Source organism: Symphalangus syndactylus, chromosome 5, assembly GCF_028878055.3.
Source record: "Symphalangus syndactylus isolate Jambi chromosome 5, NHGRI_mSymSyn1-v2.1_pri, whole genome shotgun sequence".
Lineage (NCBI taxonomy): Eukaryota > Metazoa > Chordata > Mammalia > Primates > Hylobatidae > Symphalangus > Symphalangus syndactylus.
Genome location: NC_072427.2, coordinates 120,112,032 through 120,126,390, shown reverse-complemented (window position 1 = coordinate 120,126,390; position 14,359 = coordinate 120,112,032). Strand labels below are relative to the sequence as shown.

At 42.6% G+C, this 14,359-nt stretch overlaps 1 protein-coding gene across 12 annotated transcripts in view; it reads right to left on the bottom strand.

Annotated features, from left to right (window-relative positions):
* Positions 1-13,020: 13,020 nt before the first annotated feature.
* ATOSA (atos homolog A) overlaps positions 13,021-14,359 on the bottom strand; it is a 110,031-nt gene continuing 108,692 nt past the window's right edge. For all 12 annotated transcript variants that reach the window (XM_063640673.1, XM_063640676.1, XM_063640677.1 and 9 more), the window contains one exon: positions 13,021-13,672. In XM_063640673.1, the coding sequence (XP_063496743.1) occupies positions 13,519-13,672 (154 nt within the window). In that variant the 3' untranslated portion in view covers positions 13,021-13,518. The remainder of the gene's footprint in view (positions 13,673-14,359) is intronic.

The following is a 14,359-nucleotide window of genomic DNA, read 5'->3' as shown; positions in this document are numbered from 1 at the left end:
TGCATTTCTGGGGGCAGGGGAGCAATCGAAGGACCCTAAATAAGGAATTTGGAAACCATCGAAACTCAACCAGGATGTAGAATCTCAGACAGGAAGAATTGCACTGGAATTGCAACTAGAAAAACAAAAAGAGTTAAAATTGCATTCCTTTTGGAGAAACGAAGGAAGGCGTTTGTCAGCCAAGGAAGTATTGAAAATAAAAGGGTTCAACAGGCCAACTGTTTGACAGATATCCCTTAGGAATGTCTCACGCTGGGCTAGCTGAGAAACTGTAAGATCCACGACATATTTGTTCTCGTTCTATACTCACAAAGTAACATACTGAAAATTTGCCTTTCCCTTAAGCAGAACTGCAGAGAGAAAGAAGAGTGCACTAGTTAGGCCACTGGAGCATTTAACAGTTGTATTTTTATTAATAAATTGACTGACATTCTAGTATATGTCCTATATCAATGTATTTGTGAACTTGGGTTAAAATCTGATAGACATACACTCAATGATGAAACGCAGCTTCAAGAAAATTGGCTGTGGCCGGGCACAGTGGCTCACTCATAATCCCAGCACTTTGGGAGGCCAAGGCGGGCAAATCGCTTGATCTCAGGAGTTCAAGACCAGCCTGGTCAACATGGCAAATCTCCGTCTCTACAAAAAGAAAAAAACATTTTTTTTTCTTTTTCTTTTTGAGACAGAATCTCAACTCTTGTCACCCAGGCTGGAGTGCAATGGCACAATCTCGGCTCACTGCAACCTCTGCTTCCTGGGTTCAAGCAATTCTCCTGCCTCAGCCTCCCAAGTAGCTGGGATTACAGTTGCCCACCACCACACCCTGATAACTTTTTGTATTTTTAGTAGAGACAGGGTTTTGCCATGTTGTCCAGGCTGGTCTCGAACTCCCGGCCTCAAGTGAGCCACCCGCCTTGGCCTCCCAAAGTGCTGGGATTACAGGAGTGAGCCACCACACCTGGCCTTTTTTTTTAAATTGGTTATGTGACCTTGGATAAAAAGGATCTGTTTCTGATAGTGACACTCGCAGGAGGAGAAGTTTGAATTTCTGGGGGGCAGACTTTGGTCAGATGGAGAATTCACCATGGGCAACGCTCCACTATGAGGACCTGTTTGGAAAGCCATTCTTTCCCAACTAACACCACTCTGCACCATTATGAACCTTAATGTGTAAAACTGCACACTGGTCCCTAGCACCCTGTTTGTCAAAACTCCCTTCTCTTGATCTCCAGGATACTATTGTCTCATGGATTTCCTCCTACTCAACCTCCCTGTTGAATCTTAACCTGCCTCTTAATGGGAGCATTCTAACAGTTCTGTCTTTGGATCCCCTTCTCTTTTAGGTTTACACAGCCTCCAGGAAATAACTTCCACCTTCATAGTTTTTTTCTTTTTTGAGACAAAGTGTCACTTTGCCACCCAGGCTGGGGTGCAGTGGCACCATCTCAGCTCACTGCAATCTGTGTCCTAGGTTCAAGTGATTCTCCTGCCTCAGCTTCCCAACTAGCTGGGACCACATGCACATGCCACCATGCCTGGCTAATTTTTGTATTTTTAATAATTGTAGGCCTGGCGCGGTGGCTCACACCTGTAATCCCAGCACTTTGGGAGGCTGAGGCGGGTGGATCACTTGAGGGCAGGAGTTCGAGACCAGCCTGGCCAACATGGTAAGACCGTCTCTACTAAAAATACAAAAATTAGCTGGGCGTGGTGGTGGGCACCTGTAATCCCAGCTACTTGGGAGGCTGAGGCAGGAGAATTGCTCAAACCTAGGAGGTGGAGGTTGCAGTGAGCTGAGATCACATCACTGCACTCCAGCCTGGGAGACAAGAGTGAAACTGTCTCAGCCGGGCGCGGTGGCTCACGCCTGTAATCCCAGCACTTTGGGAGGCTGAGGCGGGTGGATCACGAGGTCAGGAGATCGAGACCACGGTGAAACCCCGTCTCTACTAAAAATACAAAAAAATTAGCCGGGCGTGGTGGCGGGCGCCTGTAGTCCCAGCTACTCAGAGAGGCTGAGGCAGGAGAATGGCGTGAACCCGGGAGGCGGAGCTTGCAGTGAGCCGAGATTGCGCCACTGCACTCCAGCCTGGGTGACAGAGCAAGACTCCGTCTCAAAAAAAAAAAAAAAAAAAAGAGTGAAACTGTCTCAAATAATAATAATAATAATAATTTGTAAAGACGGAGTGTTGCTATGTTGGCCAGGCTGGTCTCAAACTCCTGGCCTCAAGTGCTCCGCCTGCCTCGGCCTCCCAAACTGCTAGGATTACAGACTTCAGCCACTGCGCTGGTGGACATTCATAGTTTAAACTGCCATCTAGGGATACCTTGTTTTTTGGGGCTTCATTTTATTATACTTCTAAATACTGCGTTTTTCACAAATTGAAGGTTTCTGGCAACCCTGCATCCAGCCTCTATAGGTGCCATTTCTCCAACCCCATGTGCTCACTTTGTGTCTGTGTGTAACGTTTGGGTAATTCTTGCAATATTTTAAACGTTTTCATTATTATTATGTCTATTATAGTGATCTGTGATCAGTTATCTTTGATATTACTATTGTAATTTTGGGGGAGTACCACAAACCACTCCCACATAAGACGGTGAACTTAACAGATAAATGTGTATGCTCTGGCTGCTGGACCAACCAGCATTCCCCTGTCTCTCTCTTCTCGGGCCTCCCTATCCCCTGAGACGCAACGATATTGAAATTAGGCCAAATAATAACCCTACAATGGCCTCTAAGTGTTCAAGTGAAAGGAAGAGTTGCGTATCTCTTCCTTTGAATCAAAAGCTAGAAATGGCCAGGTGCGGTGGCTCATGCCTGTAATCCCAGCATTTTGAGAGGCTGGGGCTGGTGGATTGTTGAGCCCAGGAGTTTGAAACCAGCCTTGGCAATGTGGTAAACTTCGCCTCTACCAAAAATACAAAAATTAGCCAGTCTCATAACCTGGTCTCTAAATAAACAAATAAATAGATTAAACATTTTTAAAAAGCTGGAAATGATTAAGCTTAGTGAGGAAGGCACGTCAAAAGCTGAGACAGCCGAAAACTAGGCCTTCTGTGACGAAGAGTTAGCCAAGTTATGAATGCAAAGGAAAAGTTACTGAAGGAAATTAAAAGTGCTACTCCTGTGAACACATGAATGATATGAAAACGAGACAGCCTTATTGCTGATATGGTCCAAGTTTGAGTGATCTGTATAGGAGAGCAAACCAGCCACAACACCCCTTTAAGCCAAAACCTGATACAGAACAGGGGCTTAGCTGTCTTTAGTTCTATGAAGTCTCAGAGAGGTGAGGAAGCTGCAGAAGAAAAGTTTGAAGCTAGCAGAGTTGAGTTCATGAAGTTTAAAGAAATAAGCTATCTTCATAACATTAAAGTATAAGGTAAAGTAGAAAGTGCTGATGGAGAAGCTACAGCAAGTTATCCAGAAGATCTAGCTAAGCTAGTTGACGAAGGGGGCTACAATGAGCAACAGATTTTCAATGTGGACAAAACAACCTTCTGTTGGAAAATGTCATCCATTTTCTGTTGGAAAATGGACTTTCATACTAGAGAGAAGTCAATGCCTGGCTTCGAAGCTTCAAAAGACAGGCTGACTCTCTTCTTAGGGGCTATTGCAGCTGCTGTCTTTAAGCTGAAGCCAATGCTCATTTACTATTCTGAAAATCCTAGGGTTCTAAATCTGCTCTACCTGTACTCTGTAAATGGAACCACAAAGCCTGGATGGCAGCACATCTGTTTACAACATGGTTTAGTTAATATTTTAAGCTCACTATTGAGACCTACTGCTCAGAAAAAAAAAAAAAATCCTTTCAAAATATTATAGCTCATTGACAATGCACTTGGTCCCCTAAGAGCCCTGATGGAGGTGTACAAGGAGATTAATGTTGTTTTCATGCTTTCTAACACAACATCCATCTTGTAGTCCATAAATCAAGGAATAATTTCAACTTTCAAGTCTTTTTTTTTTTTTTTTTGAGATGGAGTCTTGCTCTATTGCCCAGGCTGGAGTGCAGTGGGCACAATCTCGGCTCACTGCAGCCTCTGCCTCTCGGGTTCCAGCGATCCTCCTGCCTCAGCCTCCTGGGTAGCTGGGATTTACAGGCACACACCACCACGGCTGGCTAATTTTTTTATTTTTAGTAGAGACGGGGTTTTGCCATGTTGGCCAGGCTGGTTTCGAACTCCTGACTTCAGGTGATCCGCCTATCTTGACGTCCCAGAGTGCTTCAAGTCTTAATGGGAAATACATTTTGTAAAGCTATAGCTGTCATATACAGTGATTTGTCTTATAGATGTGGGAAAACTAAATTGAAAACCTTCTGGAAAGGATTCACCATTCTAGATGCTATTAAGAACATTTGTGATTCAAGGGAGAAGGTCATTGTATCAACATTAACAGAAGTTTGGAAGAAGTTAATTCCAACCCTCATGGATGACTTTGAGGGATTCAAGACTTCAGTGGAGGAAATAACTGCGGATGTGACAAAAAGAGCAAGAGAACTACAAGTGGAATCTGACAATGTGACTGAATTACTGCAATATCGTGATAAAATTTGAATGGATGAAGAGTTGCTTCTTATGGATGAGCAAAGTGACTGGTTTCTTGAGACGGAATTTACTCCTGATGAAGATGCTGTGAATGTTGTTGAAATGACAACAAAAACTTCACTTGTATTCATTACCAACCTCTCTTCATCCTTCTCTCCCCTCTTCCTTCGCAGCTTCTGGTAATCACCATTCCTCTATCTCCATGAGATCCACTTTTTTTAGCTCCCATATGAGTGAGAACGTGCTACATTTGACTTGCTCTGTCTGTTTTATTTCACTGAACATAATGACCCCAAATTCCATCCAGTTGCTGCAAATGACAGAATTTCATTCTTTTTGATGGCTGAATAATATTCCATTATGTATGTATACTACATTTTCTATACCTATTCATCCGTTGATAGACACCTAGGTTGACTCCGTATCTTGGCTATTGTGAATAGTGCTTCAGTAAACATGGGAGTGCAGATATCTCTTTGACACACTGATTTCCTTTCTTTCCTTTTTTTTTTTTTTTTGAGAGAGAGTCTTACTCTGCCAACCCAGGCTGGAATGCAGTGGCTCACTGAAACCTCTGCCTCCTGGGTTCAAGCGATTCTCATGCCTCAGCCTCCTGAGTAGCTGGGATTACAGGATGCACCATCACACCTGGCTAATTTTTAGACAGGGTTTCACCATGTTGGCCAGGCTGGTCTTGAACTCCTGATGACCTCAAGTGATCCTTCAACCTTGTCCTCCCAAAGTGCCGAGATTACAGGCATGAGTCACTGCACCTGGCCAAGGATCTGAATTCTTTTCTTTTTTTAAAATTAACATTTTTTTTTTTTTGAGACAGAGTCTCATTTGGTTGTCCAGGCTGGAGTGTAGTGGTGTGATCTTGGCTCACTACAACCTCTGCCTCCCAGGTTCAAACAATCCTTCCACCTCAGCCTCCCAAGTAGCTGGGATTACAAGTGTGTGCCACAACGCATAGCTAATTTTTGTAGTTTTTTGTAGAGGGAGTCTCACTGTGGTGTCCAGGCTGGTTTTGAACTCTGAGCTCAAGTGATCTGCCCACTTTGGCCTCCCAAAGTGCTGGGATTACAGGCGTGAGCCACTGTACACAGCCATATGTCTTCTTCTGAGAAATGTCTAGTCAGGTCTTTTGTGCATTTTAAAATTGGATTATTTGGGGTTTTTTTTTTTTGCTATTGTTTGAATTCCTTATATATTCAATCTCTTGTTTGATAGAAGTTTGCAAATGTTCTTTGTAGCTTCTCTTCTCTTCACTTGTTTACTCTGCTATGCAGAAGATTTTTAGCTTGATGTAATCCCACTTGTCTATTTTTGCTTTTGTTGCCTGTGCATTTTTTTTTTTTTTTCTATTTGAGATGGAGCCTAGCTCTGTCACCCAGGCTGGAGTGCAATGGCGTGATCTCGGCTCACTGCAATCTCCGCCTCCCGAGTTCAAGTGATTCTCCTGCCTCAGCCTCCCGGGTAGCTGGGATTACGGGCAGTCGTCACCATGCCTGGCTAATTTTTGTATTTTCAGTAGAGATGGGGTTTCACCATGTTGGTCAGGCTGGTCTCGAACCCCTGACCTCAGGTAATCCACCCACCTCAGCCTTCCAAAGTGCTGGGATTACAGGCGTGAACCACCGCGCCCGGCCTGCTGCCTGTGCAACACCTCTTGAGGTGTTACCTAAAAAGTCTTTGCCCAGACCAATGTCCTGGAGCATTTACCCAATGTGTTTTTTTAGTAGTTTCAGGTCTTACATTTAAATCTCTAATCCATTTTGACTTGATTTTTGTATATGGTGAAAGATAAGGATGTAATTTCATTCTTCTGCACAGGGATATCATTTTCCCAGCACCGTTCACCAGAGAAACTGTCCTTTCCGCAGTGTATGTTGTGGGCATCTTGGTCAAAAATGGGTTGCCTGTGTATTTGTTTCTGGGTTCTTTCTTCTGTTCCTTTGGTTTATGTGTCTGTTTTTATGCCAGTACTATTCTGTTTTGGTTACTATAGTTTTGTAGTACAATTTGTGTAGTATAGACATTTCAACAATATTAACTGTTCCAATCCATGAGCAAGAGATAGCTTTCCATTTTTGTGTGTGTTCTCTTCAATTTCTTTCATCAGTGTTTTAAAAATTTCCTCATAGAGGTCTTCCACTTCTTCGCTTAAATTTATTCCTAGGTATTTTACTTTTTTTGTAGCTGTTGTAAACGTAATTGCTTTCGTTTTCAGATTGATTGCTACAACAAAGTATTTTATTTTATTTTTTTATTTTTTATTTATTTATTTATTTATTTATTTTTTGAGACAGAGTCTCGCTCTGTCACCCGGGCTGGAGTGCAGTGGCGCAATCTCGGCTCACTGCAAGCTCCGCCTCCCGGGTTCACGCCATTCTCCTGCCTCAGCCTCCGAGTAGCTGGGACTACAGGCGCCCGCCACCGCGCCCGGCTAATTTTTTGTATTTTTTTAGTAGAGACGGGGTTTCACCGTGGTCTTGATCTCCTGACCTCGTGATCCGCCCGCCGCGGCCTCCCAAAGTGCTGGGATTACAAGCGTGAGCCACCGTGCCCGGCCAAAGTATTTTAAAATATTACATATACTTAGCTCATAAAGCAGTGGCAAGATTTGAGAGGACTGACTCCAATTTTGAAACAAGTTCTATTGTGGGTAGGTAAAATGCTGTCAAATAGCACTGCATGCTACAGAGAAATCTTGTGTGAAAGGAAGAGTCAATTGATGAGAAACTTCGCTGATGTCTTCTTTTAAGAAATTCTCGCAGCCACTTCAACCTTCAGCAACCACTACCCTGACCAGTCGGCAGCCATCAGCATACAGGCAAGACCCTCCACCAGCAAAAAGGTGATGACTCCTTGAGGGTTCAGAGGATTGTTAGCATTTTTTAAGCAATAGATTATTAATTTATTTTTTAGAGATAAGGTGTCACATTGTCACCCAGGCTGGAGTTCAGAGGTGCCATCATAGCCCACTATAACCTTGAACTCCCGGGTTCAAGTGACAATAAACTATATTTTATTTTTATTTATTTTAGAGACAGGGTCTCACTTGTCACCGAGGCTGGAGTGATCTTGGCTCACTAACCTTGAACTCTTGGCCTCAAGTAATTACGTCTCAGCTTCCCAAACTGCTTGGATTACAGGTGTGAATCACCATGCCCAGCCCTATAATCTGTTTTTTATGTAGGGTATGTGCATCTTTTTAGACATAATGCTGTTGCACACTTCTAAGCTATAATATAGTATAAACATAACTTTTTAAATTATTATTTTGAGGGGAGTTTCGCTTTTGTTGCCCAGGCTGGAGTGCAATGATGTCATCTCAGCTCACTGCAACCTCCACCTGCTGGGTTCAATTGATTCTCCTGCCTCAGCCTCCCAAGTACCTGGGATTACAGGCATGTGCCACCATGCCTAATTTTTTGTATTTAGTAGAGACGGGGTTTCACCATGTTAGTCAGGCTGGTCTTTCCTGACCTCAGGTGATCCACCTGCCTCAGCCTCCCAAAGTGCTGGGATTACAGGGTGCGCCACTGCGCTTGGCCAAATGTAACTTTTATATGCACTGGAAATAAAAAAAATGTGTATGACTTACTTCATTGTTGTGGTCTGGAACCAAACCTGCAACATCTCCAAGGTGTGTGTGTATTCTAGATTAGTGCTGTCTTTTTTTTTTTGAGACGGAGTCTCGCTCTGTCACCCAGGCTGGAGTGCAGTGGCGCGATCTCGGCTCACTGCAAGCTCCGCCTCCAGGGTTCACGCCATTCTCCTGCCTCAGCCTCTCCGAGTAGCTGGGACTGCAGGCGCCCGCCACCACGCCCGGCTAATTTTTTGTATTTTTAGTAGAGACGGGGTTTCACCGTGGTCTCGATCTCCTGACCTCGTGATCTGCCCGCCTCGGCCTCCCAAAGTGCTGGGATTACAAGCGTGAGCCACCGCGCCCGGCGATTAGTGCTGTCTTATAGCAACTTGTGTGATGGAACTATTCTATATATGTGCTCTCCAATACAGTAGCCACTAGCTACATATGACTATTGAGCATTTGAAATGTAACTAGGGCAACCAAGGAACTGAATTTTTAATTAATTCTATTAGCCATAGGGAATAGAATAATGGAATGACCCTTTAGACAGAGATTCTCTTTAAGTTTGGGGCAAGGTCCAAGAATTGATGTTTAACCAAAGTTCCCCTGGTGATTCTGATGCATACATGCACAAAATAATTTTTTGATTTGGAACTTGATAGGTGTATAAAAGCTTTAAAAGGAACAGGGTTCTTTCTGAGGTTTAGTTGGCCTAGTTCAAGAGTTTATAGGAGTAAGGAGATGAAGTAATGTCTCCCTCCATTCAATCCTCAAACAATTGAGAGAGGAAGTCCACCTGCATCATCAGAGTGTAGCAAACACCAAGAACAGAATACATTTTGAATGAGAGGAAGAGACTGGAAAATCAACTCAGGGAAACCAAGTGAGATGCTGAACACCAAAAATCCTGGGATGAATGGTGATTTCTATGAGCAAAGCCCAGAGATTGTTAACTGAACAAACAGGTCAGATAACTGTAAACAGCAGTTTCAACAACTTGTGTGTTGAAAGTGGAACTTAGAAAGTGGATGATCCCACTTCTCTAGAGACTTAGTGGTTGGAACAGGAAAATTTTGGATAAATGAAAAAGAAAGGGCTGGGTGCGGTGGCTCACGCCTGTAATCCCAGCATTTTGGGAGGCAGGGGTGGGCGGATCACCTGAGGTCAGGGGTTCGAGACCAGCCTGGCCAACATGGTGAAACGCTGTTTCTACTAAAAATATAAAAATTAGCTGGGCATGGTGGCAGGCGCCCAGCTATTCAAGAGGCTGAGGCAGGAGAATCAATTGAACCTGCGAGGCGGAGGTTGCAGTGAGCCAAGATCACGCCACTGTACTCCAGCCTGGGTGACAGAGCAAGACTCATCTCAAAAAACAAAAACAAAAGCAAAAACAAAACAAAACAAAAAACCAGTGAACAATAGGGTAAAAGGGGATCTGGAAGAGACCTGAAAAACTGAATCTTTACCTCATGCCTCCTGACAGTATATTACATTGAATAGCTTCTGAGTTGCATTAGGATATTCATTCCCAAAGTTGTAGGTTTTAAAAAAATTGGACACTTGAGGTAGGCATTTCCTTACTATATCTCACTTACCACATGGAAAGTTATTATCTTCACTTCCAAGAATATTATGGAAAGTATATTTCTGGTGGAAAAATATAACGGAAATGAGGAAAAAAGGCAAAATATCACTGTAGTAGAGTGAAAAAGACAATTTTTAACCCAGATTGGAATTCTGGTTCTTCTACTTATTGCCAGTATGACCTTGGGCAAGCTTCAAACCCCCTTTTAACTGGAGAATAACTAGAATTTCCACTCTTTTTCTGAAGTACGGTTTTTAAGGACTCAGTGACATATAAACTGACTATACAATGCCTAGCACACTGCAAGCATTCAGATATTCTCTTCCTTCTCCCCATGTCCACATTTTTGCCATATCTCCCACAGATAGCCCATGATGGAGTAGAATGGGCTGATTCCAGTGCTACATAGGGACAGTCTATGGATTTAGAGTTAATGCTCACCAATATGAAAAGCCTACTTCCATTTAGATTGGTCCTGTTTCCCTAGGTCTAGCAAACCATACAGCGTATCACATACCAAATTTTCAGCAGTCACCAGCCCTGTTAAAGCAGTAGCTGCAAAGGGCAACCTGAGGGAGGGGACTTTGACATTTACTTTATATACTTATATGGTGTGAACATTTTGTATAATAGACATGTATTTTATATTTATAAATTAAGTTAGAAAAGAATCACCACTTTATTCATAAAGTTAACTAGGAAAGAGTGAGGATTTCAAAGATGAAGCCTTTGAAGGAGAAATTTTGCCCTTCCTTAGCCCTCAGGGAATGACAGATCTGGTGAGGGAAAATGGCAAGAGGGGAGAAGCTTCTATTGGGTATTTTCCAGCTAGACCTCATTTCATCACTTTGATTTTTTTAATTCTCATGACAGATTTTAGCATTCTCATTGAAGAAAATCTCCAAAGGTTATTTGTGATCCCATAGTTCCTTTTTTTTTTTTTTTGAGACGGAGTCTCGCTCTGTCGCCCAGGCTGGAGTGCAGTGGCGCATTCTCGGCTCACTGCAAGCTCCGCCTCCAGGGTTCACGCCATTCTCCTGCCTCAGCCTCCTGAGCAGCTGGGACTACAGGCGCCCGCCACCACGCCTGGCTAATTTTTTGTATTTTTTTTTTTTAGTAGAGACAGGGTTTCACCATGTTAGCCAGGACGGTCTCGATCTCCTGACCTTGTGATCTGCCCGCTTCGGCCTCCCAACCGTAGTTCCTTTTTAAAGGGAGTTATCAGTTACGACTCATTTTATTGATCTGCAACACTGCCAGGTGGGCCTGCAGTAAGATCTCTCATATCTGTCACAGGTAACAATGCTGGTTGTCTGCTGGTATCTTTCTGTGCATGCCAACACTCAACTGTTAGATAATCTAGTGACAATCTTTGAATACAGATAATAGAGATGTGGTAATGCCTTGGCCTGTAACTACACAAGGGTAGAAAAAGAATCAGTGTGATAGAGATAATGCCAGGGCAAGTGAGAACAGACAGATGCTGGGTAATTATACCTCACAGAGGAAAAACGTAAGTGAAAAAGGCCCTAAGAAGTAGAGGAGCAAAAGGTCAGCACGTGCTTGCTCTGCACAAACTTTCCAGGAAGAAAGCACAGGATGCACCCAGGTGTTCCATTCAACTTCAAAGTTTCTAAAAAGTGCTCAGAAAGGTTGGAAGACCATGTACTAGAAAGAATTCCGGTGTGGTATCCATGCAAAAAGACACCTGCACACAAGTATGTGACTATTTTTTGGGTAAACTTTACTGGAGAGGTCAAAAAAAATTTAAAAATATTTTTGATGTTTTCCAAGTTTTACATAAAATTATCAATACTGACTTTTGCCAAATGCATATCTAGATTTATGTACTGAAATACTTATTTCAAGGATTACATAACAGAATTTAAGAAGAGAAGGCAGATTAATCATACTCTCACCACATTTTCTCAATCACACAGACCTGGAAACATTAGGGGATTCCTGGAGTCAGTTCCATCAGATACCATTAGAGCTGGGACTACAATCCAAACCTTTGGGTCCTTGTCCCATCTGTTTTCCACACAGTCTAAAGACTGAAAACAATCTTCATAAATTTGCACCAATGAAATTTTTTTTTTTTTTTTAGTTTTATGGAAATAGACTTTTTTTCTTTAACTGGTATTTTAAAAGAAATATATAAAAGGTCTGTTTGCAGGCCGGGCGCGGTGGCTCACGCTTGTAATCCCAGCGCTTTGGGAGGCCGAGGCGGGTGGATCACGAGGTCAGGAGATCGAGACCATGGTGAAACCCCGTCTCTACTAAAAATACAAAACTTAGCCGGGCGTGGTGGCGGGCGGCTGTAGTCCCAGCTACTCGGAGAGGCTGAGGCAGGAGAATGGCGTGAACCCGGGAGGCGGAGCTTGCAGTGAGCCAAGATCGCGCCACTGCACTCCAGCCTGGGTGACAGAGCGAGACTCCGTCTCACAAAAAAAAAAAAAAAAAAAAAGGTATCTGTTTGCCATTCCACAGCCTGCTGGCCTGCAGCCACACATTCATCACCTGGACTGATAGATTCTCTTAAGTGGTCTAATGCCTGGGTCCAAAAGTAGACTTTCCCCTTTCCCAATTCCAGAGTGCTTACCAGGTTCTAGATTCCCAGGTCTCCTGGGTCTGGCCTACTTGAGTGGTCTGTTTTTTTAACCTGCGGTCATAGATTTCTACCAGCATTCCTACTATTTTTGCCTTGTTATTTAATCTGCTTTGCCCACTGTCTGAGCACAAACATCTAAAAACCACCCTGTTCTTTCCAAGGGTGTTGGAAGACAGACTTCTGATGCACTTAGTGATAAATCGGGAACAAGACTCAAGACATCTTCCCCCTCCCTCTTTGCAGCTGTAGAACTAGAATGAAAATGCCTAATGGCTAATTCACTCAATCACATAAATGTCTCATCTACAAATAAAAGCCAAGTACACATTTCTTAGTTTTTTTTGCATATATTTACAATATAAATACTAATTTGTTTCCAAAGTACATGTTCTTTTAACAATTTGAGAAAATTATCTAGCATAGGACAGTAATTTAATGTAAAGACTCTATAGTAGTGATTAAGGAAAAATAGAACTGTTTTGGGGATAAGGAATCCTGGCTATGAATGGGCATGATGATCTGAACTTGCAAAGGGAATGTGAAGCAGCTTAGTCCACACTGCACTGCTAATACAATATGTTAAAGGGTTACTATGTGAGATAGCAACCTGGATATGGTGTTATAAAAACTAAACATGAGAGATATAAAAAGTACACATGCTTGCATAGTGTGTTAATTTTAAAGAAGCTCAACATTTTATTCTCATTTTCAATAACTTAAATGAACAGCACTTAACACATCACACAAAATTAAAGACTTGTGCATATATTTCAGATTTCAACATTAATGTCAAAAATACATAGTATGATTTTACATAGGATTTGTGCTACATTAGAACACTAGGGACAAACATCACTTGAGTATTAAGGAAAACATTAAATATTAAATAACTGAGAAATAAAATGTGTAAACACTAATCTAACTGGGGGTTTTGCTATTGCAACATGTCCAATGAAGTGGTTTCAACAGTACAAAAAGGATTAGGACATGAGTTTTTCCAGTCTACATGGAATATATGGATTTCATTTCAGGAATCCTTTAATAAAAACTGGTCCAGGATAACAGGAGAGGATCCACTCTCCTGATTGTTAATTTGGTACAATCCATTCTATGCTAATTTTTACTTGCAAACTTGGGTACTGAGTAAATACTTTAAATCATCACTCCTTATCAACATCTTGGTGAAAACTGAGGGTTTGTTGGCGATTCAGTGTAAGATTTGAGTTCATATGCAGCACCGCTATCAACCTCCATTGACTTTCTAGAGAACAGGAGCCGTACATCTCTATGGAGGTAGATCTTTCCAGATTTAGAACTCTGGAACCTAAACAAATAAAGAAAATATAAAACATTTCAGAGAATGAGTCTTTAAAACAAACTAGAATAATTAAAATTTGAAAGCAGGAAGAACTAATCTTGCTACAATATTAGGTCAACACTAACTCTTTTTTTTTTTTTTTTTTGAGACGGAGTCTTGCTCTGTCACCCAGGCTGGAGTGCAGTGGCGCAATCTCGGCTCACTGCAAGCTCCGCCTCCCGGGTTCACGCCATTCTCCTGCCTCAGCCTCTCCGAGTAGCTGGGACTACAGGCGCCCGCCACCACGCCCGGCTAATTTTTTTGTATTTTTAGTAGAGACGGGGTTTCACCGTGGTCTCGATCTCCTGACCTCGTGATCCACCCACCTCAGCCTCCCAAAGTGCTGGGATTACAGGCGTGAGCCACCGCGCCCGGCTGGTCAACACTAACTCTTTAACATGATATTTAAGGTCTTTCTAAAGACCAAAGCATATGCTTTTATTTAAATGCTGCTCTCTTACCATTCCCTAAATACCTCATACTCCTTTTCCTTCCCTCAATACCTGAGATGCTTCTTCCTGTAAATCTGAGTGTCAAATAGAATCTTACTTTTCCTCCCTGACTCCACAGTACATGCACCTTTCCTCATCTGCAGGTTCACGTGGCAGTTCACTCACATTACTCAGTAACATTACATTTGGGCTCTGTAGCCCT